The sequence below is a fragment of the Ursus americanus genome, chromosome 27 (genome assembly GCF_024610735.1).
Source record: "Ursus americanus isolate L20-20 chromosome 27, mUrsAme1.1.p, whole genome shotgun sequence".
NCBI lineage: Eukaryota > Metazoa > Chordata > Mammalia > Carnivora > Ursidae > Ursus > Ursus americanus.
This window is the reverse complement of record NC_142153.1, coordinates 10,929,415-10,947,908: the sequence shown is the minus strand read 5'-3', so window position 1 is coordinate 10,947,908 and position 18,494 is coordinate 10,929,415. Positions and strand designations below refer to the sequence as shown.

At 42.9% G+C, this 18,494-nt stretch overlaps 2 protein-coding genes and 1 pseudogene across 5 annotated transcripts in view; 1 reads left to right on the top strand and 2 right to left on the bottom strand.

The window, feature by feature from the left end:
• Positions 1–11,008, top strand: part of DDHD2 (DDHD domain containing 2) — a 28,325-nt gene extending 17,317 nt beyond the window's left edge. The window contains exons 17-18 of the mRNA XM_045779377.2: positions 8,229–8,336; positions 8,792–11,008. Coding sequence (XP_045635333.2) covers positions 8,229–8,310 — 82 coding nt within the window. The 3' untranslated portion in view covers positions 8,311–8,336; positions 8,792–11,008. The remainder of the gene's footprint in view (positions 1–8,228; positions 8,337–8,791) is intronic.
• Positions 2,916–3,468, bottom strand: LOC123780350 (ragulator complex protein LAMTOR3 pseudogene; annotated as a pseudogene).
• Positions 11,009–11,354: 346 nt separating the features above from the next.
• Positions 11,355–17,248, bottom strand: PLPP5 (phospholipid phosphatase 5). Of its 4 annotated transcripts, XM_045779381.2 has the most exons (8): positions 17,111–17,246; positions 16,806–16,914; positions 16,061–16,151; positions 15,611–15,674; positions 15,005–15,129; positions 14,173–14,343; positions 12,273–12,461; positions 11,355–12,162 (listed from the first exon to the last, which is right to left on the bottom strand). In XM_045779381.2, exons 1-7 carry the CDS (start codon positions 17,176–17,178, stop codon positions 12,301–12,303), a joined length of 789 nt encoding a protein of 262 aa, XP_045635337.1. In that variant the 5' UTR covers positions 17,179–17,246; the 3' UTR covers positions 11,355–12,162; positions 12,273–12,300. The 4 variants fall into 4 exon arrangements, with proteins under 4 accessions (XP_045635337.1, XP_087712521.1, XP_045635336.1 ...); XM_087856395.1 differs by having other exon boundaries at positions 11,355–12,461; positions 16,061–16,194; positions 16,744–16,914; positions 17,111–17,247; XM_045779380.2 differs by having other exon boundaries at positions 11,355–12,461.
• Between the last annotated feature and the right edge of the window lie 1,246 nt (positions 17,249–18,494).

Sequence of the window (18,494 nt, the reverse complement as noted above, 5' to 3'; positions counted from 1 at the left end):
ATTAATCATTATTAAATATAATTATCTGATGGGTTGTAGAATGGATTAATAATGCTTACTGAAATTCATACATGGTAACAGAAAAGAACTTAATTACCAAAGAAATTGAAACTAAAGGAAAATATAGCTAGGAAAATAAGGTCGGTAAGGGATAAGAGTTCAAAAATGCATGCTTTTAGGTTGTTTTTTTTTTAAGATTGTATTTATTTGTTAGAGAGCACACAAGCAGGGGGAGTGTGGCAGGCGGAGGGAAAAGCAGAATCCTTGCTGAGCAAGGAGACTGATGCGGGACTTGATCCCACCTGAGCCGAAGGCAGACACTTAACCAACCGAGCCACCCAAGTGTCCCACTTTTAGGTCTTGGGAGGAATTTTTTTTATTGAATTCTGGTAAAGGGATGATTATTTGATACAATCAATCTCCTCTCTATATAATAAATACGGTAGGGGCCATGACATAGTCAAAATGCAACTCAATAAAAGCAATCCTGTAAGAAGCCAAAATAATGCTCTCAAGAATGATCTCTGTTGATATGGCTTGATAGAAATCTGAAAAAGGCATTTCTTACTTTCTTTTTAAAATATGGATCTTTTTTTTCTTTTAAGATTTTATTTATTTGCCAGAGAGAGAGAGAGAGCACAGCAGGGGGAGCAGCAGGCAGAGGGAGAAGAAGAAGCAGGCCCATCGAGCAGGGAGCCCGATATAGGGCTCCATCCCAGGACCCTGGGATCATGACCTGAGCCAAAGGCAGACGCTTAATGACTGAGCCACCCAGGCGCCCCTTAAATTATGGTTCTTTATTATTTTTTTAAGGTTTTATTTTATTTTATTTTTTTTAAAGATTTTATTTATTTATTTGACAGAGAGAAACAGCCAGCGAGAGAGGGAACACAAGCAGGGGGAGTGGGAGAGGAAGAAGCAGGCTCTTAGTGGAGGAGCCTGATGTGGGGCTCGAACCCAGAACGCTGGGATCACGCCCTGAGCCGAAGGCAGATGCTTAACCACTGCGCTACCCAGGCGCCCCTATTTTATTTTTTTTTAAATATTTTTTTATTCATTTGAGGAGAGCATGAGCGGGGGGATGGGCTGAGAAAGAGAGGGAGAAGCAGACTCCCTGCTGAGCAGGGAGCCCAACACGGGGCTGGAAACCAGGACTATCCCAGGACCATGGCTCAATCCCAGGGCCCTGGGATCATGACCTGAGCCGAAGGCAGACACTTAACCGACTGAGCCACCCAGGTGCCCCCTTTTTTAAAAGTTTTTGTTTAAATTCCAGTTAACATACAGTGTAATATTAGTTTTGGGTGTACAAGGTAGTGATTCAGCACTTCCACACACCTGGTGCTCATCACAAGTGCACTCCTTAATCCCCGTCGCCTCTTTAACTCTTCCCCTCATCTACCACCGCCCTGGTAACCATCAGTTCGTTCTCTATAGTTAAGAGTCTGTTTCTTGGTTTGCCTCTCTCTCTCTTCTTTTTTTTTTCCTTTCCTTGTTTATTCCCTAAATTCCACATATGAGTGAAATCATACAGTATTTGTCTTTCTCTGACTTATTTCACTTGGCACAATAATGCTCTGTGGCTCCGTGGCAAGACTTCATTGTTTTTTATGACTGAGTAGTATTACATTGTGTATAAAAACCACCTTTTCTCTATCCATTCATCTATTGATGGACACTTGGGCTGTTTCCATAATTTGGCTATTGTTGATAATGCTGCTGTAAACATTGGGGTACACAGGTCCAGGCTGGCACAGTCAGTTGAGCACCCAGCTCTTGGTTTTGGCTCTAGTCGTGATCTCGGGGTGATGGGATTGAGCCCTGAGTTGGGTTCTGTGCACAATGCAGAGTCTTCTTGAGACTTTCCCTCCCTCTCCCTCTGCCTCTCCTCCCCACACTTCCTCACTCTCTCAAATAAATAAATCTTTAAAAAAAATTGAGGTACATGTATCTCTTTCAATTAATGTTTTTGTTTTAGAGAGAGAACGTGCATGGGGGTGAGGGGAGCGATAGGGGGGAGAGGCAGAGAGAGTGGGAGAGGGAGGGAGAGAAACTTAAGGAGGCTCCACGCCCAGCTTGGGCTGGCACAGGGCTCGATCTCACAACCATGAGATCATGACCTGAGCAGAAATCAAGAGTGCATAACTGACTGCACCACCCAGGTGTCCCTGAATTTGTGTTTTTGTATTCTTTGGGTAAATATCTAATAGTGCAATTGCTAGATCGTAGGGTAGTTCTTTTTTTTTTTTTTTTTTAGTGATTATACTGATTTTATTACTTTTACTAAGCCATTTTCTTCACACTCAATGCAAAGAAATAAAACAATATAAAGAAGAATATGGGGACGCCTGGGTGGCTCAGTTGGTTAAGCATCTGCCTTCAGGTCAGGTCATAATCCCAGAGTCCTGGGATTGAGTCCCTTATCATACTTCTTGCTCTTTGGGAAGCCTGCTTCTCTCTCTGCCTGCAGCTCCCTCTGCTTGTGTGTGTGCGCGGGCGCATGCTCTCTCTCTCTCTCTCTCTTAAATAAATAAAATCTTAAAAAGTATGTTCTCATTCACAATAAAAATGGTCTGCTTCATTCTGCAGGACTGGGCATATTATATAATAATAGGGAGCACTTAATGGCTCAAGTGGATCAAAGTACCATTTTGATTCTGTCCCACTGAGTAGAATCTCATACATATTTGGTGACTGGACTAACTCCATGGGAGCTGTGATGTATTGAACCATTTCTGTGGTATCCCCAGATCTCACTAAATAGGAAAAGACACAAGAAAAGATAACGGTCTGTCCATAAATTATACCTATAGGCTCTTTCTTTGGTGTAAGGTGGGAAAAGAGGCCCTTTCCAGAGTACGTGCATACAAGTATTCTTGTGGTCTAAAGATTTGCTGGATTGATATTGTGTCTGCTGTAATGAAAATAAGGTGTATATCAAAACCACTGCCAGATTAAAGAACTTCCACAACTTGTCTCAATTCTTCAAATAATGGAGCGATTTCCTTTTCGAGGCTGACAGTTAGTCCTGTACTGGCATTACTGCTGGCTACGAAACTTACCACCAAAGGTCAATGATTGCATTGAACGGCGTGGTAGGTATTATAGTAACAGATGATACTTTTATTTTTTGAAAGTCCAAGTTTGCTCCCTTGGTTTGTTGCAAGGGCAAAAGTAGGTAAGAAACCAAGTCTGAAAGCATGCTCTGAAGCACTATCATTGGCTGCTTTAATAATAGGCACTGTGTGTGACATGACAATAGCATGGAGCCCTTCAACACCGAGTAATTGTTTATACAGGAATTGCCTTAGGTCATCTGCCATGATGAACCCCTTCCTCCCGCAGGATCTCCCTTCCTGGCTTTCTGGGCTGCTGTGTTCTCTTAGCCCTAAATTCAGGGACAGCTTCAAAGACAGTCTTGATCTTTTTGAGGAACTCCATACTGTTTTCCAGAGTGGCCGCACCAGTTTGCATTCCTACCGACAGTGCAAGAGGGTTCCCCTTTCTTCACATCCTTGTGAAATGGGCATTCTTTAGGGCTCCTGGGTGCCTCAATTGGTTAAGCGTCTGCCTTCGGCTGAGGTCATGGTCCCAGGGTCCTGGGATCAAGCCCCGCATCGGGGCTTGCTTCTCCCTCTCCCTCTGCCTGCCGCTCCCCCTGCTTGTGCTCTCTCTCTAACAAATAAAGAAATAAATTCTTTAAAAAAAAAGAAAAGAAAAAGGCATTCTTTAAAGATTTCTGAGTGTGCAGTACATTCGTATGGTTCACCATTCAAAGAAAGACAAATAATGAAAGCCTCTCTTCCCTTTTGTTCCCTGCTAGATAGTTCTCTCTCCATATGCAAGTAACATGCATTTCTTGAAATTTTTTTCTAGAGGTCTATTTTATGCGTACACAGCACAGGTGTGAGTGTGTGAATATATTATTTCTCTCCTTTAACAAGTACAGAGAGTGTCATATTATAGGCATTGTTATGTAACCTGGTTTTTCTACTAGCAAGTCTTGGAGTTTTTTGCCAATCATATATAAAGAGTTTCTTCATTCTTTTATAGCTTTAGTGTTCTACTGTATGAATGTACCATAATTTATTTAACTAATCCTGTACGGAGGGGTTACTTTAGATTTCTGTCTTTTGCTCTTTACACACCTTGTTTATGTCATTTTGCCTATTCATGAGTATATCTGTGAATACTTAGAATTGGAATTGCTGGCATAAAGGATACATGAATTTGTAATATTTGATAATTACTGCCAAATAAAGGTTGTACCTTTTTGTACTCCCACCAGGTATATATATTTTTTCCCCACAGCTTTTCCAGCACAGTTTTGTCAGCTTTTTAAATCTTTGCCAATTTGTTGGGTGAAAAATGGTCCCTTACTAAAATACATATCTTTACATATAGAAATATGTAAATATTTACATATATAGACTTTGAGGCATAATTGATATATAATAAACTATAAATATTTAACATATATAAATTTGATGAGTTTTGACATATATACATCTGTGAAACCATCTACTATAATGAAATTTGTGAACATAATCACCCCCAAGTTTCCTTGTGCCAATCTCCAGGGATCCACTGATTTGCTTCTGTCACTAGAATTAGTTTGCATGTGACTTTTATATAAACGGAATCATATAAACTCTTTTTTGTATGATTTCCTTCATTCTGTATGTTTTGTGTATCAGTTTCTCCGCTTTTTATTGCCAGGTAGTATTCTGTAGTACGAGTGCACCACAATTTGTTTATCCATTTACCTGCTGATGGACATTTGGGTTGTCTCCAGTTTTTGGCTATTACAGATAAAACTGCTGTGACCATTCATGTGTAAGACTTTGTATGGACATATTCTTTAGTTTCTTTTGGGTTGATATCTAGGAGTAGAATAATGGCTGGGTGTCATATGGTAAAAGTATTTTTGAAAGAAACCACCAAGCTGTTTTCCTGCCAGCATTTTCCATTCCCATCAGCAGTGTTGGAGAGTTCCAATTGCTCCATATCCTCAAGGACGTGTGGTATGATTAATTCATGATTTGTCTCTTAGCCTTTCTAAATGGGTTGTAATAGCACCTCATTATGGTTTTAATTTGCATTTCCCTAATGAGTAATGATGTTGAGTATGGTTTCATGTGTTTGCCATCTATACATCTTTGTGTTTTTTTAAAAAGATTATATTTATTTAGAGAGTTTTTTTTTTTTTTTTTAAGATTTATTTGAGAGAGAGAGCAGGGAGGGACAGACGGAGAGGAAGAGAATCTCAAGCAGACCCGCTGAGCCCCATGTGGGAATCGATCTCACGACCCTGAGATCATGACCTGAGGCGAAACCAAGAGTTAGACGCTTAACTGACTGAGCCACCTGGGCGCCCCTGTTTGTTTGTTTTTGAAGATTTCATTCATTCATTTATTTGTGTGCAAGCGGCTGGGGGGGGGTGCAGAGGAGAGGGACAGAGAGACTCTCAAGCAGACTCTGTGCTCGATGTAGGGCTTGATCTCATGACCCTGAGATCATGACCTGAGCCAAAACCAAGGGTTGGACACTTAATCGACTGAGCCACCCCAGTGCCCTGCCATCTATACATCTTCTTTGGTGAACTGTCTGTTCAAATCTTTTGCCCGTTAAAAAAAAAAACAGATTATCTTATTAAGTTGCCTGAGTTCTTTATACTATAGTTACAAGTTGTTTTCAGATACATGTTTTTTCCTCGGTTTTTCATTTTCCCAGCAGAATGTTTTGAAGAGCAAAAGTTTTTGACTTTGACGTAGTCCAATTTGTTGACATTTGTGCCTTTTTAACATATTTAAGATATCTTCGCCAAATCCAAAGCCATTAAAATATTACCTGTGTTTTAGAAGTTATATCATTTTAGCTTTTATATTTAGGTGTGTGATCCATTTTGGTTAATTTTTTAATATGGTGTGAGGTAAGGATTGAAATTCCTTGGTTTGCATGTGGCTGTCTAGTTGTCGTAGCAACATTTGTTGTAAAGTTTATTCAGATGGAGAAAACATTGAATTGCCTTGGCTCTGTTTTGTTCCACTGGTCAGTCTGTCTTTATGCCAGTAAAACACCGTCTTGATTACTGTCGTTTCAGAACAAGTCTTGAAATCAGGTATTGTGAGTCATCCGACTTTATTCTTCTTTACAATTATTTTAGCTATTGTAGGTTCTTTGCATTTCCACATATGTTTCAGATTGAGCTTGTTAATGTCAACCAAAAAGCTTTCTGAGATTTTGATTATGGTTGCAAATATTTTATCTACAGATCAATTTAGGGAGAATTGACATCTGAATAATACTGAGTCTTCTGATGCACACACACAGTATCTCTCCGTGTGTTTTGGTCTTTAATTTCCCTCAGCAATGTTTTGTAGTTTTCAGTGTATGTATTTTGCATGCTGTAGTTTTTAAATCGCAGTCTTCGTATGCTCCTTTTTCTCTTCAGATCAGATAAATCTTCTGCCTTTTATTTTTAAAAAATTGCATTTCTCTGGTTATGAATAAGATTGAGCATCTTGACGTATATTTAAGGACCATTTTTATTTCCTTTTCTGGGAGTTATCTATGTTCTTTATTCTCTTTTATATTTATATTTATTGTCTTTTTTGTTGTTGTTGATTAGTCTGTGATGAGTTGCAAATGCCTTTTCCCCAGTTTGTCATTGCAAACATTGGTTTTTGCTAAGTGGAAAAGATTGTTTTTTATGTGGTCATATTTGTTGATTTTTCTTTTCTGGCTTCTAGAATATGTGCCATACTTAGATCTTCTTTATCCTCCGAAGAATTCCTTACCACAGTTTATTCTGGTATTTTATGGTTTCATTTTTACATGTGAATGTTTGATTCAGTTTGGATTTATTCTAGTAACAGGTATAGATTGGTTCAGGTCATTTTCCAGATGACTATCCATTTGTCACAACACCGTTAGTAGATTTGAGATTCTCACTCTGTTAAGTTCCTAAATAGATTTAGGAATATTTCTGAGCTTCCTCTTCTTTTCTGTTGATCCATTCATTTATGCACCAGGATCACACCGTTTTAACATCTAGTTTAGCTAATGCCCCCTCACTGGCATAGGAGGAATTTCTTAACCTGAAGTCTGTGTATGGGATTTCTGGGGTATACAAAAAGCATATGAATCCAGTGAAATTGTATTTATAATTTTGGATATATATATGATCTTTTCTGGGGAGAAATCCATTGGTTTCATTAGATTCTCAAGTAGATACATGATTGAAAAAAATGTTGAACCATGGATCTAGAGAAATGTTTGAGCTATGTATCCTTAAGGCAGCCCTTCATGATGTTTTTTTATAGTCAAATTTCTTTATGAACTGGATATAAGTAATTGCTTGGGCACACACAGAATAATATCTGGAAGATGCATGAGGAGTTGATAACATTGATTGTCAGAAGATGGGAACTAGTGGTTAAGAAACAGGTGGAAGGGAAACTTCATTATTATACTCTTATATCTTGAACTTTGACCCATATGGTTGTATTATCTTTTTAAAAAGGTGAATAACATTTAAAAAATTAAGGTGACCAACTGGATGGCTCTTCCATATTGTTCCAAGAATGAGCTCTGTGGGAAGCGAATGGCTCTTGTGTGGTCGTTTAGTACTAGTTTTTTTGTATTACCAGACATAATGCTAGACATTTTTTTTAAATTGTAGTTGACATACAATATTATATTAGTTTCAGGTGAATCACTGCATAGTGAATTTACAATTTTTTACATTAGTCGGTGCTCACCATGATAAGTATAGCCACCGTACGTTATTACAGTATCATTGACTATATTCCCTGTGCTGTACTTTTCATCTCCGTAACTTCTGTATTTTATAACCGGAATTTCGTACCTCTTAATCCCTTTCACCTATTTTACCCATCCCCCCATCCCTCTTCTCTCCGGCAACCACGTTTGTTCTCTGCACATACACGAGTCTGATTTGTTCATTTGTTTTGTTTTTAAGATGCACGTGTAAGTGAAATCGTATGGTATTTGTCTCTTACTTCACTTAGCATCCTTTGGGTCCATCCCTATTGTGGCAAATGGCAAGATTTCATTATTCTTTATGGCTGAGTAACATTCCACTGTAAAATATTTGTAAAAGAACTTGCAGGGCGGCTGTGTAGATTACATGAGATAATATGTGTATAACATCTAGTGTAAACTTTAGTTTCTTCTTTTTACAACCCAAGTTTTTCTCTTTACAGGGAGTCTGAAGATACAGTACTGCTGGTCCTCAAAGAAATCTACCAAACCCAGGGCATCTTCCTTGATCAGCCTTTACAGTAAAAATGAACCATGTCTGGCTGCTTAATGTAAGTTTTTAAATGACATGTATGTAGCATAGTTCCTATGTATTAACATGTCCTGAGGAACAGTGTAGCCTTGAGCTCTTTATAAATGTACTTCTCTGTTGCCTGTCACCAAGATCTAGGTTATTATTCATATTTAGAGGGGCTCTGGTTAAAATTGCTGAGGAAAAAGTGCAATAGCCCATTTAGAGAAAGTTAGTGTGTGTGTGTTTTTGCAAGTGCCTTGGTCCAGTAACACCTGTGATTTTTTAGGATCTAAACTCAGAATCTAAACAGTTCTGATCATCTAAGAGTCCCATGGCAACAGTTAACAATTTTAATGATGAACAGCCCATCCTGAGATTTAAGTTCCGCCTTTTAGATGCATGATGAGAAAGTTCATACCTTAGACTCCGGCATTCTGCCTGGCTGCTTTCCAGTGGTGACTGCATCGTGACCTCTGTTCCGCTCTTCCCTAGACGGACACTGAAGGATCCTCCCCCCGAAAATCCACCTGCTTGTCGCTGCAGTTTCCCTCTCCGCAGCTGCGTCATTTCCTGCATGTTGCCTGCCACTTACTCCCACTGGGGCCTTTGGAAGCTAATGTTGTTATCTCGGAAGTGAGTGGAGAGACAAAGGGAGGACCCTGTTACTTCTTACGACTGGCTTCACAGAAGCACTTGCCACTCTCCACAGTGGGGGCTGCTTGCATCTTTAATTCCGGATGGCAGGTGCGGTCCTTTATTGCTTATTACTTGAGATAGTATAAAGTCTGTTTTGAGTTTGATTTCTTTTGGCTCGGTAGAAATTTTTCTAGGAAATTATTGCTTATCTTCAGAAAATGTTCTAGTTGGGAAGCAGGCTCTGGAGATTCAGAAGGCATTTTGGGGTACACTCATCTCTCATTGGCGTTCTCTGCATTTGAAGGCTAAGTGGGTATGGAAAAGGCTGTTGGGCAACTTCTTTTGAGCCAGCTTTTCTCGTCTACAAATACTGTGTGAAGGACTAAAATGTAGTTTCGGAGTATTCACTCTCTACAGCGGACGGTTGATCGCAAGGAATCACGGATGCTGTTCATTGTCACGGCTGTTTGAGCTGCTCTCAGAGTTGATAGTGGCTGGTTTAGTTCACATCAGGTGCATCTTTATAGAGCAAAGAGGTTGTATATCCTAGACCTGTTCTTTTATATCATGCTTCAAATGGGGAGACTCTAGATGAAATCTGACTTATTTGATAGTAGCTTCTGTTGGTAAGTTGAGGGCAAAGTTACACAGGCTGACAAACCAGAAATCACACAGCTTGACAGGCTGCTTTGGTGATGAATAAAATCTTTCAGTACATTTAAGGTGAAACAGGATCTGTGCGGGTCAACCACTGTATCCACTTGGGTGAAGGCAGCATTGTGTGTCCTCTTTGAAAACATCGTGTAAACACCATTGCCTACTTGGGGACCTATAATCCAGAAAGCTTATTTGAAAGCCTCATGGCACAGGCAGTGTTGGCTGGGCAGGTGGCTTTGCCTGGGGAAATGTTTCTTATTCTGAGAGGAAAACCTGTGTCTGTGGGAGCCAAGGAACAGCCAGCGCAGAGTCCGTGTCAGAACGTGCAAAGGGAGATGTACTTTGAAAACCATGGGTGCGCGTAGACTGATTTTTCCCAGGGCATCTGCTCACTGCTGTGCTGTATTTTCTTTCTCATTGGTCAGTTTGTCATCGACCTTGTAGTTCTCTCTGCGATAGTCCTTTACCCTCCTCTCCGACTTCCACAGGCCTGTTTATAGAGCGGCATAGGTGGGCAAGCTGTGTTTTGTTTTTTATAAAAAATGGGTGTTTTTGTAAATATATCATGGTATCCAGTGCATTGGCATTTAACATTCACTTACGCCATCCCTTTGACAGCAGTGGTCTCTATCCCTTTCCAGAGAGAAAAGGAAAGGGCAGGTTAATCACCGTCACCCTAGAGATGGCGGAGGTAGGGCTGGGAGACAGGAGCCGTGCCTGGCCTTTACTTGCCCATCTGCTTGTAGACTAATGCTGAGCCACTAGGAAGTGTCAGATGCACGGACTACTTGTATTTTCTTTACTATATAAACTCAGTTTGAAGTAAGGGTCACTGAGAATTAAGTAGCATTCAATTATATTTTAAAGGGGAAGCTTTTGTCAAGTTATCTTCAAATTTAAATTTATTCTTCATATTAGCAGAATAGATACTATTTAAGAGTAAACCAAAGGACAAGCGAGAATGAGTCCCTGTAACCAAAGATGAACAAGCATAACCCTGGGTAGCCAGATAAACCACTGCTGGTGTGAAGAAGTGTCTGCTGACGGTGAGGGGCAGGCAGCTGTGAAGGAACTTTGTATCTCGTCTCTTCACCTGTGGTGTCATCGTGACTGTATAGTACACAGGATAATAAACTTGGTTTCAGTTCTTTACTTAGTTGTATATTATTTGTGCTACTTTGGTTGTCCTGTGGAATCTCTTGACCAAGCCTGTTTTTCACCTCTGTGGAGTACCATTTTATACACATTCCCTGCTGCAGACTTTGTATTGCTTATCTCAGCAAGAGATCGTCTGCATGGAAAGATTAAGAGCACTGATTAGCTTTCTAATATTTTGCACTTTTTGAAATGTTTGTTTTTTACATGATTCTATTTAAAAGTTTATGAAATACTGAAATAAAACCATATTGACCAGTTGCCTACTTTTACCTGGTTCGATCCATTATACAGAAAATGAATACAATAACCACTTTCTTCCCCTTTATGTTATTAAAGCGAATTTAAAAAGTTTGGGGCAAAGAACTAATATTTAAGTTCTTTTCCCTTGACTGGGGTTTTCATTATCACAGGCAGATGTAGTTCAGAATTTAAAGCGTGGCAATTACAAAGTCAATACTGAGACTGTTAGTCAATATTTACAGATATCAGCCTCGACTACAGCTAATTGTATCACTTATGTCAGATGGGGAATCCAGTGTTTTACTTTGGAAATCTTCCAGCTCTCGAATGGTACTTTACATACCAGAAACACCCACGTTCACCATTTTCTTTGACTATCACATTTATTGAAGGAAAAAGATACACTGAAAAGATAGAAACACATAAGACAAGGTCATATTAAAAGTATAATCCCAAAGAGAAGGGCAGTTGTAGGTCCAATAGCATCAGTTCTGATGATTCCTGTAATTGTTCTTTATATCCCATTATGAAGGGACAGAAAAAGTTCATTTGTCCTCCAGATAACGACATCTGTAATTTGTCTTTCCTGCCTTAGCCAGTTCGCAGTTGATGCACTTGGCAGGTCTTCAGTCATGCAGGGAGGGAAGGGAGCTCAGGAACACAGTTCAGGAGTGTGGTTTCAATACTAGCAACTGATGATGGCCACCTCATTTGTCCTTACCATTTTTAAAAATTGTTTATTTAGTGATTCAATAAATAATTTATGCCCACAGGATTCAAAACGGACAGCAATGTCTGGCTAGACTCAGATAAGATGCATGTATAAGGCAGTAAAGAAACCAGAACTGGACATGTTCCTATTAAGGCTGGATGGAATTGTCACCAGAGAAGTAAAGAGAACCAAAATAATTTAGTCAGTCATGCCCTGGGTTTTAAGATTTTGAGCTATGGAAAATGGAAATTTAACTCTGGGTTCCAGGGGTTCTAGGATATGTAAAGGCTTCTTTGTGAAAGATCCTTCAAGAATGGCATTTAAATTAAATGTAAAACACTGCAGATCTTGGGACACCAATCTGGTGGACTACTGGAAGATCTTTTCATCAGAATGTGTGGCACAGAGTCGTGAAAAAGAACCTCGAACCTTGACTCATGACAAATCCATGTAAACACACCTGCGTAAAGACACGGAGACAGAATGAAGAGCTTATGTCCTCACCTGTATCTCTTAAGAGTAGAAAGTTCAGACATTCTTGTCCTGGGCAGTTAAGAGGGGTTGATTCACCTCATCTCCACTGAGGTAGTTCTGATTTCTAAATACTAAAATGATAAGGGTCACCCGGCTTCTGTGCTGTGGGAAGTACAAGTCTGTCCTGAAATGGTTTATGGCATTCTGCGTCCGTCAGAGGAGGGTAATACTGCCTGTAGCAGACATAGGCAAATGTCAGGCCAATCAGGGATCCAACTAGTACATCTGCAAGAGAAGAGATAAGGTCTTTTCGTAATCGTATTGGACTCAAATCACGTTACACCACCACACGGTACTGGCATGCCGGTACTGCAGGTTGGACTCCAGACCACTGCAATAAAGCAGAGAGCTCAATGAAGCAAGTCAGGTGAATTTTTTGGTTTCCCAGTGCATATAAAAGTTATGCTAACACTGTCCTGTAGTCTATTAAAGTGTACAATAGTACTATGTCTAAATATATATATATACACCTTAATTAAAAAATACTTTATTGCTCAAAAATGCTAACCATCATCTGAGCTTTCAGCAAGTCATAATCATCGATCAGAGATCACCATGACAAGTATAATGAAAAAGTTTAAAACACTGCAAGAGTTACCAAAAGATGATGGAGACATGAGGGGAGCAAATGCTGTTGGAAAATAGCGCCGACGAACCTCAGTGTAGGGTTGCTAGAACCTTCCACTGGTAAGAGACACAGCTCTCTGTGAAATGCAGTACAATGGGGGATACCTGTATAGAGAACTTGGCCCTCCAGGTTACTCTACTTGTTTGGGTGCAAAAAACCTCAATTTCAGGTTTATGGTTTCTTTAGGCTTTCTCAGTTTTATCATATAGTTAACAGGATTATCATCAGGTTCTTTCCTAAACACCAAGTCAAAATACATCTTTGAGGGCACCGGGGTGGCTCAGGTCATGATCCCAGGCTCCTGGGCCCGCATGGGGCTCCTTGCTCAGTAGGGAGCCTGCTTCTCCCTCTCCCTTTGTGCCTCCCCCCCAACTCGGGCCCACTGTCTCTCTCTCAAACAAATAAAATAAAAAAAAAAATCATCTTTAATTAAATAAGTATAAGCGTTTTTCCAAGTATACACTAGATTGAATTTTTTTTTAATTCAACTAGCCAACGTATAGGACATCATCAGTTTCAGAGGTAGAGTTCGGTCATTCATCAGTTGCATATAACACCCAGTGCTCATCACATCACATGCCCTCTTTTATGCCCATCACCCAGTTACCCCATCCCTGTACCCACCTCCCACTAGATTGAATTTTTTAAAAATTCAAAATAACAAAGGTTCACTTAATGCTATTAACCCCTTTTCTACCACTTAAAGAGTTCTAGAGGAAGCAGTAAACTGTTCAGGAGTGGCCCTTCTTTGCGAAAAATTAGCTTATTCTTTAAAACAGGGTTCCTACGTACTTCTGGGCAATACTATCAGCTTTTTTTGAATTCGCGGTTTTCTGTGAAGTTACTCTGTGTATTGAACATTTTACTATATCATTCAACTTAAATTTCTTTGGTTTAACTACAAGTTTATGTTTTCTCGAATTTTCGTTTCTGAACAAAAATCTCATGACAATGACCTTGATTTTTTTTTTTACAAACTTGATTTTTATTTTAAGACAGTAATAAGTTAACTGACCTTTGAGGTTTGTTGTAAAAAATTTCTTAGAGAAAAAAAATTCTTAGTTTATTCTGAACTTACGATGCTTTAAAATAATAGAAAAATTGGGACACTTCTCCTTGGTAATCTCTTTAAAAGGAAACTGCTTTCTCATGTTCCACACAGAGTATACATACTCTTGGTTCAGAAACCCAGACTGTCCCACACTCATTTATTTCAAGGATACAGTCCTCGTCTCCTCTGTGCCAAACGCTAGGGATAAGGTGGCTGGTGAAACACGCAGACTTCCATGCCAGGAACACCTTGCTCACCTTGCCAGTGATGCTTGTAGTCACAGGTGCGGGACAGCGCAATCACAGATGCGAGGAAGAGAGGCAACAGAAAGGCACAGAACCTCCAAGATTTCCCACGGCCCTGCGGTGTGAAGCAATGTAACTTCCCTGCCAGGTAGAAGGAAGCGAAGGCCAGACCAGCAAATGCAACTAGAAGAGGGAAAACCTCTAAGTATATGTCTTTTAAAGGAAGCTCCCTTGCTCATCTGCAAATAGGTGGCTGGGGGCATGAACATGTTCTTTCCTTCTCTGGTGCACTCGTGGTGTAGGTCATCGATGAGGAGGAATCAAAAGGAAAAATGAAGACTTTATTGTGTGTCCCCAAGTTGTTAATATTTACCCTCGGGCATAGTGTTTGGAATACTAGCTAGCAACAGGACTTTGGGCAGGTTACTTCTTGATGCCTTAGTTTCCTGAAGTATAAACAGGAATCATAAAAATAATAGTATCCACCTCTTTGGGCTCTTATGGTATCAAATGAGATAAGAATAAAAAATGCTTTCCAAAGCACCTTCAGTAAAGGTTAGTTAATATTTTTTTAACTGGTGTCAGATTGCAGGGTCTAGACAAATAATACAAGACTCATAAAATGAATCTCATGAAGGTAAACTACTTCCTCTGTCCTCGAATATCTCCCCTAATATTTGAGGCTCTGACTTGTGAAATCTTGGGGTTATTAAAGAAGGGGGGATTCCCTAGTTTTTAGATATAAGAACGAGAGTAGTGAGATGGCCCCATCCCTATAAACTTCCTGGGCTAAATTCATTGACCCCAAAGAAGCATAGAGGCTGAATCCATGTCGTATTCATACAGGAAGCATGTCCACTCGGGAAGCTCTTGCGGCCCTCATTCACCACGTCCTTCTCCCCCGTGCACGTCAAGTCGGAATGGGCTTGCCCATCCGGGAAGCAGCGGTAGAAGAAGTCTGGGCGTGGCCTGAAAAAACAAACATGGTTCCAACACAGATCACTTAACAGCTCCAGAAATTATTTTTTTTGGTTGTATCAGATACTGTAATCCTGTTCACAGTTGGTCAAATAGTGTCCCAGAGGCAAAATAATGGAACTGCATTGGTACAGTCACCATTAAAAGAAAAGCATTATTTCCAGGGTCCACATTTAAACCGGGGGAAAGTAACCAGCACACGATTACTTTTGAGGGCAAAGAGCAAGTCACACTGCAGCTTCAGGGGGCGTTCTAGAGGATACGACCCCGCTGTGCTTCTCGGTGGGAAACGCTGTTCAGGGCAGCAAAGAGCCGGTGTGCCCCGCAGGACAGCCACAGGGGAGGCAGGCCGTGCCGAGTGCGAAGAGCCAGGTTAGACTGAGAGCAGAGGCGAGGGGGAGGCAGCGCCGTCGACCACCTCCTGCGGCCGGAGGGCAGGGGCAGGCACCGGGCGCGGACTCCGGCCACTTACCTGCCCACTATCAGTTTTACTGTGTTGGTAACGACACCGTTCAGAGCCAGGGCGAGGCTGGCAGCTGGAAAGCAAAGCAGCTCACTGTTAGTGGTTTGGGCCTCGGACGGCTTGCACGGTCACGGTCTCATTACGACAGCAGCCACGGTCTTTCTGAGACCGACCGGTCAGGCTCCAGCCCACGCCCGGCTTAACAATCATTCCGGCCCCGAGCTCGGCGGAGTACCGAGAGCCTGGGCTACAAAATCTCCCGCGCATCGTGCAGCTCGGAGGCTAACGCTGTTCTGAGTGCCGGTTTCCCCACGGGTGACAAGACGGGTCCTAGGGAGACAGGACGACTTCGGGGATGCAAACCTCGTGGCCTCCCCACGCAGAGGTCACGCCTCCGGTGGCTGAGATGCCGGCACCGGGGAGCGGGGGACCGCCCAGCCAGAGAGGGCTCGTTCTTACCCAGGCAGGCTTGCTTGCTGTCTGTCGCACCTGACTTCTTGAGGTATCTGGCCAGGAGGATGAGAGACAGTGGGGAGACAAATGCAATGACCTGAACCGGAAGATGGCAGAGGTTAAAATAAAACCAGGGGCGCCTGGGTGGCACAGCGGTTAAGCATCTGCCTTCGGCTCAGGGCGTGATCCCGGCGTTGGGGGATGGAGCCCCACATCAGGCTCCTCCGCTGTGAGCCTGCTTCTTCCTCTCCCACTCCCCCTGCTTGTGTTCCCTCTCTCGCTGGCTGTCTCTATCTCTGTAGAATAAATAAATAAAAATCTTAAAAAAAAAAAAAAAGCAAACCAACCCCCCAGTAAAACCACACGGCTAGCGCCTACAGGGAAGAGGGATGGAGGGGACAGCGCAAGTCACACGTCAGACCCCACGATAAGCAGCGGCAGTGTCGCGGGGCGATGGAGCACGTGGCAGCTCCACCAGCCACCGCCACCACCACCGGCCCTTATTCCGTGACCGGTTCCCTCGGGCCCTGCTGTGGAGCAGAGCTCACGGAACATGTCTCCGGAGCTGAAACTGGCATCTCGCGCTCTAAATTTGGACCTTAATCATGAGGAAACAAAATGCTGAGCACCTCCTGAAAGGGGCAAGAATTTCCCCATCAAGATCGCCCGGAGCCGGGAGGGCCGCCGGCGCCCTAGCAGCATGCTCGGTACTAAGTATGAGGGTCCCAAGCAAGGCTCGTTCTCCACGCACAAACATGGGCTTGGTAGGGAAATACTCGGCTTCCACATACGGATTCCGGTAAAGCCACATCTCCTCGGGTTGGATCAGCCTCTGGAAGGGAGGGAGGAGCTCCGTCGCCCTAGAGGGGAGACAAAAATGTGCAGAGCACGTTGCTTTGCTTCCTGGGCCGGGCGGGCGTTGCTCCGGGAGCCCCAGGCCGAGGCGGGGACTGCCCGCCGCCCGCCCCCTTCGGGTGCACGGCCCGTCCGCGCGCCGGTCCGGCCCGTCTGTGCGCGAGGGCGCCGGCCGTGGGGTCCGAGGCGCAGGATGCTCACAGGAAGGCCGCGAACAGGACGAGCCGCAAGCCCAGCTCGGCGCCGAGGGCCCCCGCCGCCTTCGCCATCCCGCCGTGCGCCGCGGGCGGACGCTGCGCTGACGTGGCGGCGGCGGCGGGACGCGGGGCCGCCCCCGGGAGGGCTGTCCCGGGGGGCCGGGCCTCGGCAGCCCGGGACGCGGGCTGGCGGGCGCCGGGGGAACTGCACCCGTTCCCGGGCGGGCGGGTCGGCGATCCGGGCCGCGGGGAAGCGGGAGGGGCGGCTCCGCGCGGCTCTCGGAGCCCCAGGCTGCAAGGGGAAGGGAGCGCACGTAGTGCCCCCAGGGGCCGCTGGCCACGCAGCGGGCCACCGTCGGGTCTGGTAAACCGCCCGGATGGAAGTGAGGCACACCTCCCCTTCCCGCCCTTCGCTCCGGTCTCCTACCACGCCAAGCAAGAAGCGACATTCTCCAAGGACCTTCCCTCTGTGAAAACGCGACCAAACCCCACGTTTCCGGCTCCAAGCGGCACGGCAGCATTTTGAAGGACCTCGCTGTGCCGCAGGCCTCCGCGGCCGGGGGTGCGCGTCTTGGGTCACCCAGCCCGGCAGCCGGTGCCCTCCCTCCCATTATGACCTCTTGTCCAGTAGTTGGGGCAAGAAACTACAGGCAATGAACAAGTCCACGATTTAATTTGGAACATTCAGGACAATTTATTGAAGTCAATCTCAAGCAAAATCTGAAGTCAATGGAATGTCATTAAGAACCTTTCCAAATTAATCCTCACAGAAGCAAAAAACACATTTGAATTCCAAAGTATTTGTAAAATAAAAAAAGGCAACATCTCAGTAAATATAATGTACAAAAATTTATGTTCCTACCAGCACACACAGTAGTAAGAAGCTTAAAATTACAGGCAATCCTAAATACACCGTAACTAGTCAACAATAAGCTATCTATATACAGGTTAACCAAGCTTTACACGTTTCACACTATGCAGTAAAACATAGGCCAATCAACAAAATCCCCAAAATATCATATATCTTGAAGTCTGTGACAACATCAAGTCATTATACAGTAATGCCCTAGTGGAACACCCCCCAGGGAAAATGAACACTAATCCCTTAGTGTCAAGAGCTTCTAGCCAAGTCACAGAAACCCAAAAGAGATTGACTTTAGTGAATATTGATGCTTTGTTATTAAAGACTCAAGTCTCAAGTGATTTAGGCAAAATAACATTTCACAGGATCTACAAAGTTTATTACAGATAAACAAAGTACAGAAAAAACCAATCTACAAAGGTCATTATCATAAAGATCACAAGAAAAAGAAAACAGAATCTGTAGGTATGTGTTTGTTGTGCAATATCACAAGTGGTTACAAATGAATTTCTTGTATCAATTCCAA